Source organism: Cetorhinus maximus, unplaced genomic scaffold (assembly GCF_964194155.1).
Source record: "Cetorhinus maximus unplaced genomic scaffold, sCetMax3.hap1.1 HAP1_SCAFFOLD_389, whole genome shotgun sequence".
Classification (NCBI taxonomy): Eukaryota; Metazoa; Chordata; class Chondrichthyes; order Lamniformes; family Cetorhinidae; genus Cetorhinus; species Cetorhinus maximus.
The window spans coordinates 1-19,768 of NW_027596335.1; the positions used below are offsets into that span (position 1 = coordinate 1).

The 19,768-nt window shown below is 55.2% G+C and overlaps 1 protein-coding gene across 1 annotated transcript; it reads left to right on the top strand.

The window, feature by feature from the left end:
• The first annotated feature begins 7,314 nt into the window (after nt 1-7,314).
• LOC144673583 (inter-alpha-trypsin inhibitor heavy chain H6-like) lies at nt 7,315-12,839 on the top strand. Its single transcript, XM_078535335.1, has 3 exons — nt 7,315-7,489; nt 11,357-11,755; nt 12,551-12,839. Exons 1-3 carry the CDS (start codon nt 7,315-7,317, stop codon nt 12,796-12,798), a joined length of 822 nt encoding a protein of 273 aa, XP_078391461.1. The 3' UTR covers nt 12,799-12,839.
• Nucleotides 12,840-19,768: the final 6,929 nt, after the last annotated feature.

Here is a 19,768-nt window from a genome sequence, read left to right on the forward strand (position 1 = left end):
ACGATGGGGTGAATGGCCTCATTCTGTGCAACAATTTGCCGACAATTCTGTGCCCTCTCATTTTGGTTAACAGCCTCTCATGTGGAACTTTGTCAAAAGCCTTCTGGAATTTCACCAACTAACATCCACCCAACACTAGGGTAATGACAAATGGCCAAGGCTATCGTGATTCAATTTGATGCTTATTCCTTGCTCAATGTAACCTCTGGAGACTCCCAGCATTTGTATGTTCATTATTGTCTTATTCCCAACAGATGAACGTGTAGAATTCGTTTTAGACTCTGAACCTGTACCAGTAGATGGAGCCTCTGATTATTATGGTAAGTAAATGTAGAGGGAGCTTTACTCTGTATCTAACCCCGTGCTGTACCTGTCCTGGGAGTGTTTGATGGGGACAATGTAGAGGGAGCTTTACTCTGTATCTAACCCCGTGCTGTACCTGTCCTGGGAGTGTTTGATGGGGACAGTGTAGAGGGGGCTTTACTCTGTATCTAACCCCGTGCTGTACCTGTCCTGGGAGTGTTTGATGGGGACAGCGTAGAGGGAGCTTTAATCTGTATCTAACCCCGTGCTGTACCTGTCCTGGGAGTGTTTGATGGGGACAGTGTAGAGGGAGCTTTACTCTGTATCTAACCCTGTGCTGTACCTGTCCTGGGGGTGTTTGATGGGGACAGTGTAGAGGGAGCTTTACTCTGTATCTAACCCTGTGCTGTACCTGTCCTGGGAGTGTTTGATGGGGACGGTGTAGAGGGAGCTTTACTCTGTATCTAACCCCGTGCTGTACCTGTCCTGGGAGTGTTTAATGGGACTGTGTAGAGGAGCTTTACTCTGTATCTAACCCCGTGCTGTACCTGTCCTGGGAGTGTTCGATGGGGACAGTGTAGATGGAGCCAGATCACATGTCGGCGTGTTGCCCGGTACATTGGCCGTTTATCCCAGCAATTGGCTGATCGAATCAATCAACCCGTTGCTTCCTTTGTCCGTGGTAGGCAGAGCAGAGACTGTCCACAAGCGGCTCACGCTCAGAAAACCTAATACAAACGTCCGCTGTTAGGTGTGAATCCCCGATCGAGCGACAACTATTGCACAATCCTGAGTGCGCTAGGAGCTACGAAGAGAACCAGTTTAAGATAATCGGCCTAGCTCATTTATGCTCGCTCGAGTTGACATCCAATCATACAGAAGGACCCGGTGTGTGCGAACAAGTGTAATATGTTGAAGGATTGCACCGTTTATTTTTTTTTTAATCCCCCGGCAACCTTGGGGAGCCCAATAGATCGCTGGCGCTTACTCCGTGCCAATGCCCTGGCCGCTCAGAGCCGAAATCGCCCACCTATCAGCGCCATTCCTCCTCTTCGTACACATAGCGGTGTGTCTTTGAAATTTTTTTATTCTTGTGTTTGTCCTGATGAGTGCGGGGGCAAAAGATTCCATGGCACGGCGCCTTTCTCAGTGCACTTAAACGTTCTGCGGGAGCGAGCGGCCATTAACACCTGAATTTCGCTCATCTTGTTACAGCTGGTGACCTCGACTGGGACGCCGTAGACACAGAGGACATGGAAGAGTTGGTGGATCTGCGATATGTTTGGCGTGCGCGTGACCTTTCACCCCGTGACCCTGACTGGACGAGGAGCCAGGCTGGTGGGGGGGTAACTCCACATCATTGCTCGGCGTCGGCTGGGGTTTGTCCCAGGCTATCTCAACCGGACTCCAGAGGTACTGCAGCAGAAACCGGTCAAACTAGGAGCATATTGTCACCATCTTGTCTGGTCAGTCCAACCCAGAGTAGAGTTTCGCTTAAAATAAGGGGGATGAGAGGGTCCTACGTCGGTGATGGTTAGAGCACATTGATTGAACAGTGTAGAGGGAGCTTTACTCTGTATCTAACTCCGTGCTGTACCTGTCCTGGGAGTGTTTGATGGGGACAGTGTAGAGGGAGCTTTATTCTGTATCTAACCCCGTGCTGTACCTGTCCTGGGAGTGTTTGATGGGGACGGTGTAGAGGGAGCTTTACTCTGTATCTAACCCCGTGATGTACCTGTCCTGGGAGTGTTTGATGGGGACAGTGTAGAGGGAGCTTTACTCTGTATCCAACCCCGTGCTGTACCTGTCCTGGGAGTGTTTGATGGGGACAGTGTAGAGGGAGATTTACTCTGTATCTAACCCCGTGCTGTACCTGTCCTGGGAGTGTTTGATGGGGACGGTGTAGAGGGAGCTTTACTCTGTATCTAACCCCATACTGTACCTGTCCTGGGAGTGTTTGATGGGGACAGTGTAGAGGAAGCTTTACTCTGTATCTAACCCCGTGCTGTACCTGTCCTGGGAGTGTTTGATGGGGACAGTGTAGAGGGAGCTTTACTCTGTGTCTAACCCCGTGCTGTACCTGTCCTGGGAGTGTTTGATGGGGACAGTGTAGAGGGAGCTTTACTCTGTATCTAACCCCGTGCTGTACCTGTCCTGGGAGTGTTTGATGGGGACGGTGTAGAGGGAGCTTTACTCTGTATCTAACCCCGTGATGTACCTGTCCTGGGAGTGTTTGATGGGGACGGTGTAGAGGGAGCTTTACTCTGTATCTAACCCCATACTGTACCTGTCCTGGGAGTGTTCGATGGGGACGGTGTAGAGGGAGCTTTACTCTGTATCTAACCCCATACTGTACCTGTCCTGGGAGTGTTTGATGGGGACAGTGTAGAGGGAGCTTTACTCTGTATCTAACCCCGTGCTGTACCTGTCCTGGGAGTGTTTGATGGGGACGGTGTAGAGGGAGCTTTACTCTGTATCTAACCCCGTGCTGTAGCTGTCCTGGGAGTGTTTGATGGGGACGGTGTAGAGGGAGCTTTACTCTGTATCTAACCCCGTGCTGTACCTGTCCTGGGAGTGCTGATGGGGACAGTGTAGAGGGAGCTTTACTCTGTATCTAACCCCGTGCTGTACCTGTCCTGGGAGTCTTTGATTGGGACGGTGTAGAGGGAGCTTTACTCTGTACCTAACCCCGTGCTGTACCTATCCTGGGAGTGACTGATGGGAACAGTGTAGAGGGAGCTTTACTCTGTGTTTAACCCCGTGCTGTACCTGTCCTGGGAGTGTTTCATGGGGACGGTGTAGAGGGGCCTTTACTCTGTGTTTAACCCCGTGCTGTACCTGTCCTGGGAGTGTTTGATGGGGACGGTGTAGAGGGAGCTTTACTCTGTGTTTAACCCCGGGCTGTACCTGTCCTGGGAGTGTTTGATGGGGACAGTATAGAGGGAGCTTTACTCTGTATCTAACCCCGTGCTGTACCTGTCCTGGGAGTGTTTGATTGGGACAGCGTAGTGGGAGCTTTACTCTGTGTTTAACCCCGTGCTGTACCTGTCCTGGGAGTGTCTGATGGGGACGGTGTAGAGGGAGATTTACTCTGTATCTAACCCCGTGCTGTACCTGTCCTGGGAGTGTTTGATGGGGACAGTGTAGAGGGAGCTTTACTCTGTATCTAACCCTGTGCTGTACCTGTCCTGGGAGTGTTTGATAGGGACAATGTAGTGGGAGCTTTGCTCTGTATCTAACCCCGTGCTGTACCTGTCCTGGGAGCATTTGATGTGGACAGTGTAAAGGGAGCTTTACTCTGTATCTAACCCCGTGCTGTACCTGTCCTGGGAGTGTTTGATGGGGACGGTGTAAAGGGAGCTTTACTCTGTGTCTAACCCCGTGCTGTACCTGTCCTGGGAGTGTTTGATGGGGACGGTGTAGAGGGAACTTTACTCTGTATCTAACCCCGTGCTGTACCAGTCCTGGGAGTTTTTGATGGGGACAGTGTAGAGGGAGCTTTACTCTGTATCTAACTCCGTGCTGTACCTGTCCTGGGACTGAAAGTAAGTAGGTTTTTAAGTCCTGTGGCAAGATGAAAAATATGTAACACTTTTCTCAAATTGGCAGACTATCTTGTACACGGTTTAACAACTGGAAAGGCAGTCGAACCCTCAATGTCAATCCTTTCCTCTGGTAAGTTTGAACTGGTGATTATCAGTTGTAAGGGGATGGTGGTGGCATGCAGTTGTGAGGAGTCAGGGAGAAAAGGAGATTGCAAAACCCATGTATTCTTTGAAGAAGTTACAGCACCATTGACGCACAAGGCTTGCTTTTAACTGCTGGTGCAGAACAACTAGGCCCCAACAAACAACTAGGCCCCCACCAACAACAAGGCCCACACCAATAACTAGGCCCCCACCAACAACTAAGCCCCCACCAACAACTAAGCCCCCACCAACAACTAGGCCCCAACCAACAACTAGGCCCCAACCAACAACAAAGCCCTAACCAACAACTAGGTGTCACCCAACAACTAGGCCCCAACCAATGACTAGGCCCCAAACAATGACTAGGGCCCAACCAACGACTAGGCCCGAACCAAAAATTAGGCCCCAAACAACAACTAGGCCCCCACCAAAAACTAGGCCCCCACCAACAACCAGGCCTCCGCCAACAACCAGGCCCCCACCAACAACCAGGCCCCCACCAACAACCAGGCCTCCACCAACAACCAGGCCCCCACCAACAACTAGGCCCCCACCAACAACTAGGCCCCAACCAACAATTAGGCCCCCACCAACAACTGGGCCCCAACAAACAACTAGGCCCCAACCAACAACAAAGCCCAACAAACAACTGGGTCCTAACCAACGACTAGGCCCCAACTAACAACTAGGCCCCCACCAACAACTAGGCCCCAGCCAAAAACTAGGCCCCAGCCAAAAACTAGGCCCCCATCAACAACTAGGCCCCAACCAACAACTAGGCCTCCACCAAAAACTAGGCCCCCACCAACAACTAGGCCCCAGCCAACAACTAGGACCCCACCAACAACTAGGCCCCAGCCAACAACTGAGCCCTAACCAGGCAGAGAGCTTCTCCCACCCTCATTGCCAGGGTTACCATGGTCTGGTTGGATGCCATTCCTAGAGGGTATATCATCCCTCCAAGTGGGGGACAGCCATTTTGTGGCACCCTCCCCATGTCCAATGAGTGACGGGAAACGGCCAAGCAGTGAAGTAGGAACACGCCCACAACCTCTCCGTGTTCTGATTCCCCACTCCGCCCAGAGTTCCACTCGGACTGGTGCCTCCCGAGAACTCCGAGACACCCCTGGCTCCTCGACGGCCCAAGGCGTTGCTAGGGCAGGGCGGGAGGTCTGGAGGGTTGCCAACCTGGGGGGGGTTTCGTCGCATGGCCTGCCCCCACGCTTCAGCCATTGGTCAGCCGTCACGTCCATCACTGTGACACGCTGCCTCCCTACGCCAATTGGAAAGCCGAAAGGCTCCAATCAGATGATGCTTGACTGTCATCAGCCAAACAACCGTTGACCACGATTTTCAAGATTTTCATATCTGGGAAAGAGAAATATTCGAAGAAGATGACAAAAAAAAAGTGTTTGTTTTTATATCCCGATGTCCAGGGTCTGTTGCCCCGGAGATTGACCTTCGATTCCCGGAGACTCCAGGCCAATCCCGGAGGGCGGACAACCCTGGAAGGCGGCAGCCATCTTGTAGGCCCAAGGCTTCGGTCATCTCCCGTGTGGTGGATGCAGGAACCCCCACCCGCCCGTCTTCCTGTGGTTTTGCCTGGTCAGGGGAAGATTGCGATTGGAGCTGGTGATGGTGGTGGAATGGGTGGGGGGGGTGGGGAGGCGTTGGGGGGGGCGTGGAGTGTGGGGGAGGGCCGACCCCTGGGCAGACGGAGGTGCGGAAGGGGCTAATGGCCTGCTGAAGTCATGGACTACCCCCCCACCGTCCAGCCCTTGGCCTTAGGACATCTCAACGCCTTCCACAAGGCGCTGAACAGCTTCTTCTCGCATCACTGTTGTCAATTAGGAAACGGTGTCCAATTTGTGCACAGCAAGATCCCACCAACAGCACTGGTCATTGGATCATCGGTCCTTTGTTTTTATTAGTGATGCTGCTTGAGTGGTAAATATCAGACCGAGGGCACTGTGGACAACTCCCACTCCCAATAACCACACACCACCCCACCCACCCCCCCACACACACAACCCCCGCCCCACACACGGTAATCTTCTTCCGCTAATGGCTGTGGATCTGTTGCATCCACCTGGGAGGACAGACAGGGAGACTCGGGTCGTTCTGACCAACAGCACCTCCGACAGTGCAGCGCTCCCTCAGCACTGACCCTCCGACAGTGCAGCGCTCCCTCAGCACTGACCCTCCGACAGTGCGGCTCTCCCTCAGCACTGACCCTCCGACAGTGCGGCGCTCCCTCAGCACTGACCCTCCGACAGTGCGGCGCTCCCTCAGCGCTGACCCTCCGACAGCACGACGCTCCCTCAGGACTGACCCTCCGACAGTGCCGCCCTCCCTCAGCACTGACCCTCCGACAGTGCGGCGCTCCCTCAGCACTGACCCTCCGACAGTGCGGCGCTCCCTCAGCACTGACCCTCCGACAGTGCGGCGCTCCCTCAGGACTGACCCTCTGACAGTGCGGCCCTCCCTCAGCACTGACCCTCCGACAGTGCGGCGCTCCCTCAGGACTGACCCTCTGACAGTGCGGCCCTCCCTCAGCACTGACCCTCCGACAGTGCGGCGCTCCCTCAGCACTGACCCTCCGACAGTGCGGCGCTCCCTCAGCACTGACCCTCTGACAGTGCGGCGCTCCCTCAGCACTGACCCTCCGACAGTGCGGCGCTCCCTCAGCACTGACCCTCCGACAGTGCGGCGCTCCCTCAGCACTGACCCTCCGACAGTGCGGCCCTCCCTCAGCACTGACCCTGCATAGAGAGTTGGGCCTGGATTCAGACACACTGAGCTGTGGGTGACTTTACATAATTAACCACCAACTGCATGACCACTGAATTGTGTGACTGCACCGGACAGGAACTGTACAATCCTCGTTATTCCCATCGGGAAATTCTTATAACCCAGGGGCAAGTCAGCCAGGAGTATTGGTCGTGTTCATCTCAGAGTTGGGGCATCCCCCATCACGTCAGTATGGCGGGGGCCCTACAAAAGGTGTTCCAAAAATGTCTCACTCTGTTTCTCTATCTCTCCATCTCCGTTTTCTGTTTCTCTCTGTCGCCTTCTCTCTCTCTCTCTCTCTCCATCTCTCTATCTGTCTCTCTGTCTTTCTCACTCTGTTTCTCTCTCGCTCTCCCTCTCTCTTTCTTTATGTCTCTGTCTCTCGCTCTCTCTCTGTCTCTCATTCTCTTTTTCTCTCTGTCGCTGTCTCTCTCTCTCTGTCTCTCTCTTTCTCTCTCTGTCACTCTCTGTCTGTCTCGGTTTGTCTCCCTCTCTCTCTGTCACTCTCTGTCTCTCTCTGACTCTCTTTTCCATGGGTCTCTCTCTCTCTCTCTCCCTTTCCCTCTCTCCATCTTTCCGTTTCTCTTTATCAGTGGATGGCGATCCTCACTTTGTGGTCAAGATCCCGCACTCGGACGAGAGCATTTGCTTCACCATTGATGGGCATGCGGACGACACCCTGCGCTTGGTCGAGGACCCTCTCTCAGGTACAGGGGGCAGTCACCTGCCGGGTGGGCAAGAGAGGCAGGCGAGCGAGAGTGTTTGTTTGCGCGTGTCTGAGAGAGTGCGTGTGCATGTGCATGTGTGTGTGTGTGTGTGCACGTATATGTGTGTGTGTGTGTGTGCGCATATGTGTGCGCGTACATGTGTGTGTGAGAGAGAGAGAGAGCGTGTGTGTGTGTGAGAGAGAGAGAGCGTGTGAGAGAGAGAGAGTGTGTGTGTGTGAGAGAGAGAGATTGTGAGTGAGTGTGTGTGTTTGAGTGGAGTTATCCCAGGTTTGCACTAAGTGCAGTAGTGGGTGATAAAAGTGACGTTTTACCCAATGCAGCAATGGCCGCTTTTCACACCAATTCACCCCAACACCACCTCATTACCATTGACCAGAAACTGAGAGTGTGTGTGTGAGTGTGTGTATGTGTGTAAGAGAGTGTGTGTGTGAGAGTGTGTGTGAGAGTGTGTGTGTGAGCGTGTGTGTGTGTGTGAGAGTGTGTGTGTGTGTGAGAGAGTGTGTGAGTGTGTGTGAGAGAGTGCATGTGTGTGTGTGTGAGTGTGTGTGAGTGTGTGTGTGAGAGTGTGTGTGTGTGTGAGAGTGTGTGAGAGAACGTGTGTGTGTAAGAGAGTGTGTGTGTGTAAGGGAGTGTGTGTGTGTGAGAGAGAGTGTGTGTGTGTGTGTGTGTGTGTGTGTGTGAGAGTGTATGTGAGAGTGTGTGTGTGTGAGAGAGAGTGTGTGTGTGTGTGTGAGAGTGTGTATGTGTGAGAGAGAGAGAGAGAGTGTGTCTGTGTGTGGGAGAGAGTGAGTGTGTATGTGTGTGTGTGTGTGACCAGAAACTGAACCCAGCCATATAAATACTGTGACTACAAGAGCAGGTCAGAGGCTGGGAATCCTGCGGAGAGTAACTCACCTCCTGACTCCCCCAAAGCCTGTCCTCCATCTACAAGGCACAAGTCAGGAGTGTGATGGAATACTCCCCACTTGCCTGGATGAGTGCACCTCCCACAACACTCAAGAAGCTCGACACCGTCCAGGACAAAGCAGCCCCGCTTGATGGGCACCCCATCCACAAACATTCACTCCCTCCACCACCGACGCACAGGGGCAGCAGTGTGTGTACCATCGACAAGATGCACTGCAGCAACTCGCCAAGGCTCTTTCGACAGCGCCGCCCAAACCCACCACCTCTACCACCTAGAAGGACAAGGGCAGCAGACACATGGGGAACACCCACCACCTGCAAGTTCCCCTCCGAGCCCCTCACCATCCCGACTTGGAAATATATCGGCCGTTCCTTCACTGTCGCTGGGTCAAAATACTGGAACTACCCTCCCTAACAGCGCGGTGGGTGTACCTACACCACACGGGGACTGCAGCGGCTCAAGAAGGCGGCTCACCCACCACCTTCTCAAGGGGGGCAATTAGGGATGGGTAATAAATGCTGGGCCCGGCCAGCGACGCCCACATCCCGTGAATGAAAACAAAATGAGTCACGCATTCCCGGGAAAGATGCCGGGTCGCTGGTGGGATGTCCTGTGAGTCGCTCGCCCCACCGTCACCTCAGTCCTTCGGTAAACCGGGTGCCATATTTAAAGGCCTTCGGGCTGAGGTGGTAGTGCCGGCATGCCAATGTGCCAAGGGCAACACTGGTAGGATGGCGGCCGCCATGGAGACCTTGGTGCAAGAAGTCACTCCTGCACTGCTGCGTGGGCCAAACTCCATCGCTGACACCATAGTTAGCCTCCAAAAGTGTCAACGCAAGAGGGGTGCAAGGCAGCTCGAGCTCACTCCAGCTTCCCCTTCTCCTCAAGGAGTCAGCCAGGTACCCTCGGGCACCAATAGGGAGGAGGCAGGTGCACACCCCAGGGACACCCACCCAGGTAACTCCAGGAGTGACCGGCCCATCCGAATCTCCTCTAGACCCTGTCACACAGGAACAGGAGGAGACACATTCAGCCCCCTTTTGAGCCTGTTACACAGGAACAGGAGGAGGCCCATTCCAGGATTTTGGCCCAGCGACAGTGAAGGAACGGCCGATATATTTCCAAGTCGGGATGGTGAGGGGCTCGGAGGGGAACTTGCAGGTGGTGGGTGTTCCCCGTGTGTCTGCTGCCCTTGTCCTTCTAGGTGGTAGAGGTGGTGGTTTTGGGCGGCGCTGTCGAAGGAGCCTTGGCGAGTTGCTGCAGTGCATCTTGTAGATGGTACACACACACTGCTGCCCCTGTGCGTCGGTGGTGGAGGGAGTGAATGTTTGTGGATGGGGTGCCGATCGAGCTGGGGCTGCTTTGTCCTGGACGGTGTCGAGCTTCTTGAGTGTTGTGGGAGCTGCACTCATCCAGGCAAGTGGGGAGTATTCCATCACACTCCTGACTTGTGCCTTGTAGATGGTGGACAGGCTTTGAGGGAGTCAGGAGGTGAGTTACTCTCCGCAGGATTCCCATCCTCTGACCTGCTCTTGTAGCCACAGTATTTATATGGCTGGGTCCAGTTCAGTTTCTGGTCAACGGTAAACCCCCAGGATGTTGAATTCAATTAATAAATCTGGATTTGAAAGCTCAGCCCCATAATGGTGACCCTAACTGCCCTCAAACCGAGTGACTCATGGTTGCTGAGAGTTGACCACATTGCTGTGCAGTCTTGAGTCCCATGTAGGCCAGACCAGGTAAGGACAGCAGATTTCCTTCCCTAAAGGGGCATTAGTGAACCAGATGGGGTTTTTATGACAATTGATGATGGTCGTCATGGCCACCATCACTGAGACTTGGCTTTACAATTCCAGATTTTGTTAATTGAATTTAAATTCCACCGGTGTCAATGTTGGCATTTATTTCGAGAGGACTAGAATATAAAAGCAGGGATGTGCTGCTGAGGCTTTGTAAGGCTCTGGTCAGACCACATTTAGAATATTGTGAGCAATTTTGGGCCCCGTATCTCAGGAAGGCTGTGCTGGGCCCTGGAGAGGGTCCAGAGGAGGTTCACGAGAACGATCCCAGGAATGAAAGGCTTAACATATGAGGAACGTTTGAGGACTCTGGGTCTATACTCGATGGAGTTTAGAAGGATGAGGGGGGGGATCTGATTGAAACTTACAGAATACTGAAAGGCCTGGATAGAGTGGGACGTGGGGGAAGATGTTTCCATTAGTAGGAGAGACTAGGACCCGAGGGCACAGCCTCAGTGTAAAGGGAAGACCTTTTAGAACAGAGATGAGGAGAAACTTCTTTAGCCAGAGAGAGTGGGTGAATCTATGGAATTCATTGCCACAGAAGGCTGTGGAGGCCAGGACATTGAGTGTATTTAAGACCGAGATAGATAGGTTCTTGATCGGTAAGGGGGATCAAAGGTTACGGGGAGAAGGCGGGAGAATGGGGTCGAGAAACTTATCAGCCATGATTCAATGGCGGAGCAGACTCGATGGGCCGAATGGCCTCATTTCTGCTCCTATGTCTTATGACTGTCATGGGATTCGAACCCAGGTCCCCCGGAGTGTGGATCACAAGCCCAGGGACATTACCCACTAGGCCCCCAACCCCAGTGTTGCTGGGAACCAGTGACCGAGCCTCAAGACAAGGGAGCCAGGCAGGGGGAGATGAGGAGGATTTGATGGTTTTGACGCGGCCAGGAGTTGTGATCTGGGTTCACGCCCCAAAATGGGGGGTGGGGGGAGTTGGATAAATACTCGAAGGGGGTAAAAATGTGCAGGGCGACGGAAGGAAAGAGTGAGGGAAAGTGTGGCGGGCTAATTGGAGAGCTCTTTCAGAGGGGCCAGCGCGGGCACAGATGGGCTGAACGGCCTCCAGGTAGGGGCAGCGACGGTCAACGATTCACCCGTCCGACCTGCTCGATGTGCTTCCCCCCCCAGGGGTCACCGTCGACGCCCACTTGGTGGGGGCGCCGGCCAACCCGCAGCACCAGGACGTGCCCCGGACATTCATCGACCGGATCTCGGTGCGGGTGGCGAGGCCGGCGGCGGCGGGGTCGGGGGTCGGGGGTTACCGGCTCGAGGTCGGCCGGGCGGGCGTGGCCCTGGAAGGGGAGGGCCGCCTCAGCATTCCGTGGGAGCCCCGCTCGGTCACCAGCCGGCCCGGCCTGAGGGTCGAGGTGTCCAGAAAGGCCTGCGTCAACGTCTGGGTGGGCGAGAAGACCCAGTTCCTCATCCTCCTCCACCGCTACACCCACCCCTCCGCCCTCCAGCTCAACCATCTCGGCTTCTACATCGTCCAGGGTGACGGGCTTTCCCAGCACGTTCGAGGCTTGCTCGGTGAGTGAAAACCCTATCACTTCCTCCATTAGATTCCAGTCTGTAACTCACTCCCGGGTATCTGTTATTCTATATATAAACCCCCCCCGAACCCCTCGATTAGATTCCAGTCTGTAACTCACTCCCGGGTATCTGTTATTCTATATATAAACCCCCCCCGAACCCCTCGATTAGATTCCAGCCTGTAACTCACTCCCGGGTATCTGTTATTCTATATATAAACCCCCCCCGAACCCCTCGATTAGATTCCAGTCTGTAACTCACTCCCGGGTATCTGTTATTCTATATATAAACCCCCCGAACCCCTCGATTAGATTCCAGTCTGTAACTCACTCCCGGGTACCTGTTATTCTATATATAAACCCCCCGAACCCCTCGATTAGATTCCAGTCTGTAACTCACTCCCGGGTATCTGTTATTCTATATATAAACACCCCCGAACCCCTCGATTAGATTCCAGTCTGTAACTCACTCCCGGGTATCTGTTATTCTATATATAAACCCCCCGAACCCCTCGATTAGATTCCAGTCTGTAACTCACTCCCGGGTATCTGTTATTCTATATATAAACCCCCCGAACCCCTCGATTAGATTCCAGTCTGTAACTCACTCCCGGGTATCTGTTATTCTATATATAAACCCCCCGAACCCCTCGATTAGATTCCAGTCTGTAACTCACTCCCGGGTATCTGTTATTCTATATATAAACCCCCCGAACCCCTCGATTAGATTCCAGTCTGTAACTCAGTCCCGGGTAACCGTGGCGTGTTGACGGACGTGGTGCTTTGGTTTCAGGTCAGTTCGAGCGGGATGACCTCCGTCTCCAGAGGCGGACGGTCCCTGGGAAAGCCGGTGAGCTGGAAGGGGCCGAGCTGAGCCGTGGAGGTCGCCGGGTGGCCGCGACGCTGACCAGCCGGACGCTGAAGGACTCGCCGCTGCCGGCTCACCGGGCCCCGTGCTGGCTGGTGTGCCGGGAGGACGTCGCCCGCCTGTTGGACGCCCCCTACGCCGGTTACATCGTGCCGCGGCACCCGGGTGCCTGAGGCCCTCCCTCCCTCCCCTCCCCGGCCCGGCGGCTTCCGGCCCTCTCTCCGGGGTGTGACCGGGGCTTTGTCTTGGCTGTTTCCTCCCCCCCCCGACTCCTCGCGCTGCTAAAACGTCCCCCCCTCCCCACCGCCAACCACCTCCAAAATGGCGGCTACCGCGTTTCACCGTCTTGCTCCACCCGCCTCTCCGGACGCCTCTTTGACCTGGTCGGCCCCTCGAGCTTCACGGCTCCCTCGCCAAGTCTGGCGCGAGCTGGTGTCACGTTCCCCTTCGCCGCGCTGCAGGAGGCCATTCGGCCCATCCACTCCCCCACTGGCGCCCTGATAGGGCCAACCCAGCTCGTCCCACTACCCCACCCCCATCACAACGCGCCCTCTGTCTTTTCAAGTCCCCTTTCGGGTCCCTCGATCGAACCTGCTCCCCCTCCTCACCCACCCACCCTCCCCAGGGGATGCCCCTCCCAGACTCCGGCCTGCCCTCTGGGGGCGCAAACCTTTCTCCTCACGCGTCACATTCGCTCCTTCGGTGCCGGTGATTTGGAACCTCTGCCCTCTGGTTCCCGATGTTGTCTCGAGCAGGGACAGTTTCTCATTGTCTCCCCGGCCCATACCCAACACCCTCCCCACACTCAGGACCCTGAATACCCCCGACAGGTCTCCTCTCAGCCGCCTTTTCTCCGAGGGAAACGGTATCCCGAGTGGGATACGGAGACCGGAACTGTGCACAGTATTCCAAGTGGGATATGGAGACCGGAACAGTGCACAGTATTCCAAGTGGGATAGGGAGACCGGAACAGTGCACGGTATTCCAAGTGGGATTGGGAGACCGGAACTGTGCACGGTATTCCAAGTGGGATATGGAGACCGGAACTGTGCACAGTATTCCGAGTGGGATACGGAGACCAGAACAGTGCACAGTATTCCAAGTGGGATAGGGAGACCGGAACAGTGCATGGTATTCCATGTGGTATACAGAGACCGGTACAGTGCACGGTATTCCAAGTGGGATACGGAGACCTGAACAGTGCACAGTATTCCAAGTGGGATACGGAGACTGGAACAGTGCACAGTATTCCAAGTGGGATACAGAGACCGGAACAGTGCACGGTATTCCGAGTGGGATACGGAGACCGGAACTGTGCACAGTATTCCAAGTGGGATACAGAGACCGGAACTGTGCACAGTATTCCAAGTGGGATACAGAGACCGGAACAGTGCACAGTATTCCGAGTGGGATACGGAGACCGGAACTGTGCACGGTATTCCAAGTGGGATACAGAGACCGGAACTGTGCACGGTATTCCAAGTGGGATACGGAGACTGGAACTGTGCACGGTATTCCAAGTGGGATACGGAGACCGGAACTGTGCACAGTATTCCAAGTGGGATACAGAGACCGGAACTGTGCACAGTATTCCAAGTGGGATACAGAGACCGGAACAGTGCACGGTATTCCGAGTGGGATACGGAGACCGGAACTGTGCACAGTATTCCAAGTGGGATATGGAGTTGAAAAATAGAGGCATTGAGTACAAACTAAGTTAATGCTGAACCTTTATGAGGCTCTGGTTAGGCCCCAACTGGAGCACTGAGGTCTGTGGTGGCCGCCACACATTAGGAAGGACGTGAGGGTCCCTCGAGAGGGTGGGGGGTGGCGGAGGGAGATTTACCAGAGTGGGGCCCAGGGACGAGGGGGATTTTTTAGCGACGAGGTTGGGTTGGAGAAGCTGCAGTTGTTCTTCCCCCGGGAGCGCAGGGAGGTTGAGGGGGAGATTCGATCGAGGTGGACGAGATGAGGACAGGGTTTGGATAAGGCGGGTGAAGAAAATCTGCTCCCATTGGGTTTGGGGTTGGGGACGCAGGTGTAAGGTTTTTGGAGGGCGGGAATGTGAGGTTAGACAGCGAGCGGTAACGGGCTGGAACTCGCTGCCTACGTGGGCGGTGGAAATGGAGACGGTGAGCGGTTTGAAAAGGGAACGGGACAGGGGCCCTCGAGGGAAACAAACCTGTCGGGTTCCGGGGAGAGAGCAGGGGCCCGGGGTGGGGGGAGGATGGGGACTGACTGGGGTCGGTGCGCAGGAGAGCTGGCATGGAATCGATGGGCCGAATGGGCCCCCTTCCACGTCCTAATGACTCAGGGGGTGATAGGGAGGCCAGGACTGGGCGCAGTATCCCACGTGTGGCCCAATAACATAGCTTCCCTGTTCTTGAATTCTACCGATCCAGAATTGAACCCGGGCCTGTGGCTTGTATCTTTGATGCCAAAATGAATGAGGTTGGGGTTGGGGGGGCGGTTTGGGTGAGGTGAAATTTTAACGTTGAAAGACCCTCTGCGCTGATCTGCCGGTCTCTATCAGTTTGTATAAGTTAAATTGGTGTTGTAGGCAAATGGGGTTGCCTTTTTTGACAAGGGGGGGAGGGCGCTGAGGGCTTGGAGGGGAATGTACAGGGAGGGAGTTCCAGGATTTTGACCCGGCGACAGCGAAGGAGCAGCCGATATATTTCCAAGTCGGGATGGTGAGGGGCTCGGAGGGGGAACTTGCAGGTGGTGGTGTTCCCCATGTGTCTGCTGCCCTTGTCCTTCTAGGTGGGTAGAGGTGGTGGGTTTGGGCGGCGCTGTCGAAGGAGCCTTGGCGAGTTGCTGCAGTGCATCTTGTCGATGGTACACACACCGCTGCCCCTGTGCGTCGGTGGCGGAGGGAGTGAATGTTAAAGGTGAGGGGCTCGGAGGGGAACTTGCAGGTGGTGGGTGTTCCCCATGTGTCTGCTGCCCTTGTCCTTCTAGGTGGTAGAGGTGTTGGGTTTGGGCGGCGCTGTCGAAGGAGCCTTGGCGAGTTGCTGCAGTGCATCTTGTCGATGGTACACACACTGCTGCCCCTGTGCGTCAGGGGTGGTGGAGGGAGTGAATGTTTGTGGATGGGGTGCCGATCGAGCGGGGGCTGCTTTGTCCTGGCCGGTGTCGAGCTTCTCGAGCGTTGTGGGGGCTGCTGAACTTGAGGGTAGAAGGTTAAGGGCCGATCTGGTCGAGGGGGGTGGTTTAAGATGATTAAAGGGTTCGTAGAGTCACAAGAGCACAGAAACAGGCCCTTCAGCCCATCCAGTCTGTGCCGGCCATCAAGCACCTATCCATTCCAACCCCATTGTCCAGCACTTGGCCCGTACCCCTGTTCGAAAGAGACGGGAGAGAGAAGCTATTTTCTTTGGTGGTTGTGGGGGTGGGGGTTGCAGTATTGGGAGAATCCAGAACTAGGGGGCAGAACCTTTAAATGCATGGGAGGGGGGAGCTAACTGGCTGGAAATGGACCCTAATTGTTCAAGGCGTTGCCAAGAAGAGGGGAACTGTTGTCCCTCAGGATTTTGTTTAGTTCGATACCTGCAAAGTTCCTTTCCTCTTACAGACGTCAAGTCCCGGCATATGAATTTATCTGGCTTCTAGCGGGGGTAAGGGGAGACGAAGGTTATGCGGGGAGGGGGGTTGGTGCGAATGGAGAGTGGAGGCCACAGTCCGATCAACCATGACCATATCGAACGATGGAGCATGCTCGAAAGGGGCCGAATGGCCTACTCCTGCTCCTAATTTGTATGTAGGGGTGATGTCAGGGAGCACAAAGTTGGCGGGGGGGGGGTGGTGGGCGGAAATCTGGAACTCTTCCCCCCCCACCACCACCCCACCCACAAAATATTTGTCGATACTGTCAGGGGGAAAGGGGGGGTGGGGCGTGAATTGGAGATTTTGAGCCCGAGATTGACAGATTTTTGTCGGATAAGTGGGAGGGGGGTTAAGGGCTACGGGGCTGAGGTGGCTAGACAGAGTTAAGCTATGGATCAGCTGTGATCTCCTTGCCCACGATGGCCGCTATCTGCAGCTCGGTGGATGCTGCTGGCTGATCGGCCACGGTGGGGAATCACGGCTGGCTCCTGTGCGCGCGCAGGACACGCGCAGTTTCCTGCAACGTCTCAGTAAAGCCGTAAAAGAAAGTCGTGAGCCCCCCCCATCGTCGACCCCGGTTATCGATTTTCCGGTCAAGTACGAATGGGGTGGGCGGTGTGAGGTCCAATCATCTCCCCAACTGTTTTAGAACCCATCCTCAATATTGATCCCCCCCTCTCCCCAATCCCAGCACAAAGGGTGTAGGCCCGGGGGCTAGGTAGCCCCCGGTAACCAATCCTGGCACACACGGTAAAATCCTGAGGCCTAAGTTGCCCCTGGTAACCAATCCTGGCACACACAGTAAAATCCTGAGGCCTAAGTTGCCCCTGGTAACCAATCCTGGCACACACGGTAATATCTTGAGGCCTAGGTTGCCCCTGATAACCAATCCTGGCACAAAGGGTGAAGGCCTGGGGCCTAGGTTGCCCTTGGAAGCCAATCCCGGCACAAAGGGTGAAGGACTAGGGCCTGGGTTGCCCCTGATAACCAATCCTGGCACAAAGGGTGAAGGCTTGGGGCCTAGGTTGCCCTCGGAAGCCAATCCTGGCACAAAGGGTGAAGGCTTGGGGCCTAGGTTGCCCTCGGAAGCCAATCCCAGCACAAAGGGTGAAGGCCTGGGGCCTAGGTTGCCCTCGGAAGCCAATCCTGGCACAAAGGGTGAAGGCCTGGGGCCTAGGTTGCCCCTGATAACCAATCCTGGCACAAAGGGTGAAGGCCTGGGGCCTAGGTTGCCCCTGATAACCAATCCTGGCACAAAGGGTGAAGGCCTGGGGCCTAGGTTGCCCCTGATAACCAATCCTGGCACAAAGGGTGAAGGACTGGGGCCTCTAGGTTCTTCATCCGCTGGCGATAAAGGCCTTGCTGTCCTGGGGCGCCTTTCACTAGCTCAGGACCTCGGGAAACAGCTCCGCGGCCACACGCCTCTGAGGAGGTTCGGCGGCCGATTGGCGCACAGCAAGATCCCGCACACAGCAACGTGCCGGGGACCCAGGTCCTCGGCGGAGGTTTTTTTTTTGGGTTTGGGCGATGAGGCCGGGGGGGGGAGATGCACTCCTCTCCCCGCACCGCCCCCAACCCCATTACCCTTGCTCATCTTCCACTGGTGGCCATGGGTCAGGTTTAATGTCTCGTTCTGAAAGGTGCACATCCTCCATCAGATAAAGGGCGGCCTGGGGCAGGGCTGCGGAGAAGGGAGAGTCTGCGAGGGAAAAGAATTTGTGTGGCTAACGTGACAGCGGAGACAGGAAACCAGCACGACTGCAGCCAGCCCAATATCACTCCAGCGTGACTGGTTCCTCATCGACTTTCGATCAAAGAGTCCGAACAATATCAACATTGGATCAGGACGATGAGATCAGGCTCTCCGACCTTGGCACAGCAGAGTTTTACAATCCAAACCCCTGTCGACATGATCACCTCAGAGTCTCCAACACTGAACAAACATCGCGATTAAATTCTACCCTGCAGCTCCCTCCTGTCTCTGAATATATTAACATCGGTAGAGATACAGTCAGTAACAAGGGGTGTGTGGGGGAAGAGGGGTTACTGAGTGACAGTGTGAGGGAGCTGGATTAACATCAGTAGAGATACCGTCAGTAACACAGGGCACTGGGGGGAGAGGGGTTACTGAGTGACAGTGTGAGAGAGCTGGATTAACATCAGTAGAGATACAGTCAGTAACACAGGGCGCTGGGGGGAGAGGGGTTACTGAGTGACAGTGTGAGGGAATCGACTGAAATTTAAGACAACTTTTTATATTTAATACGATGACAAAAGTTTATAAGAGTTGCAATGTGCACGAATACTGAATGGGGCTGATGTGCCTATAGTGCTCTCTGGTGACGATGCTATTTTGTGTGTGGGGCTGTCACAAGGCACTGGTTTCGAAATCAGTCCTCTCAAATCCTCTGCATCCCCAATAGGGGAATTGGGTGACTGGAACCAGAGTTTCAGTGCTCAACCAATCCTGGCACAAAGGGTGAAGGCCTGGGGTCTAGGTTGCCCCAGTGACCAGTGCTAGCTAGCACACACGGTGAAGGCCTGGGGCCTAGGTTGCCCCAGTGACCAGTGCTAGCTGGCACACACGGTGAAGGCCTGTGGCCGAGGTTGCCCCTGGTGACCAAGCCTGGCACACGCAATGAAGGCCTGAGGCCTAGGTTAGCTCTAGTGACCAGTGCTGGCACACACGGTGATGGCTTAGCTGTGGTCTAGGATAGCCCTGGTGACCAGTGCTGCCACACACGGTGAAAGCCTGTGGCCTATATTTCCCCTGGTGACCAGTGTTGGCACACACGGTGAAAGCCTGTGGCCTAGATTGCCTCTGGTGGCCAGTGTTGGCACACACGGTGAAAGCCTGTGGCCTAGATTGCCTCTGGTGGCCAGTGTTGGCACACACGGTGAAAGCCTGTGGCCTAGATTGCCGCTGATGACCAGTGCTGGCACACACGGTGAAAGCCTTTGGCCTAGATTGCCGCTGATGACCAGTGCTGGCACACAGGGTGAAGGCCTGTGGCCTAGATTGCCGCTGATGACCAGTGCTGGCACACACGGTGAAAGCCTTTGGCCTAGATTGCCCCTGATCGCCAGTGCTGGCACACAGGGTGAAGGCCTGGGGCCTAGGTTAGGCCTGGTAACCAATCCTGGCACACAGGGTGAAGGCCTGGGGCCTAGGTTAGGCCTGGTGACCAATCCTGGCACACAGGGTGAAGGCCTGGGGCCTAGGTTAGGCCTGGTGGCCAGTGCTGGCACACAGGGTGAAGGCCTGGGGCCTAGGTTAGGCCTGGTGACCAACCCTGGCACTCAGGGTGAAGGCCTGGGGCCTAGGTTAGCACTAGTGAACAAGTCCAGGCACACACGATGAAGGACGAGGGTCTAGGTGAGCCCTGGTGACCAATCCTGGCACACAGGGAGAAGGCCTGGGGCCTAGGTTAGGCCTGGTGACCAATCCTGGCACTAAGGGCGAAAGTCTGGGCTTACGCTACCCAACCCCAGGACCCAGGCCAAAGCAGGGTGACCGACCATCCAGGATTTTCCATG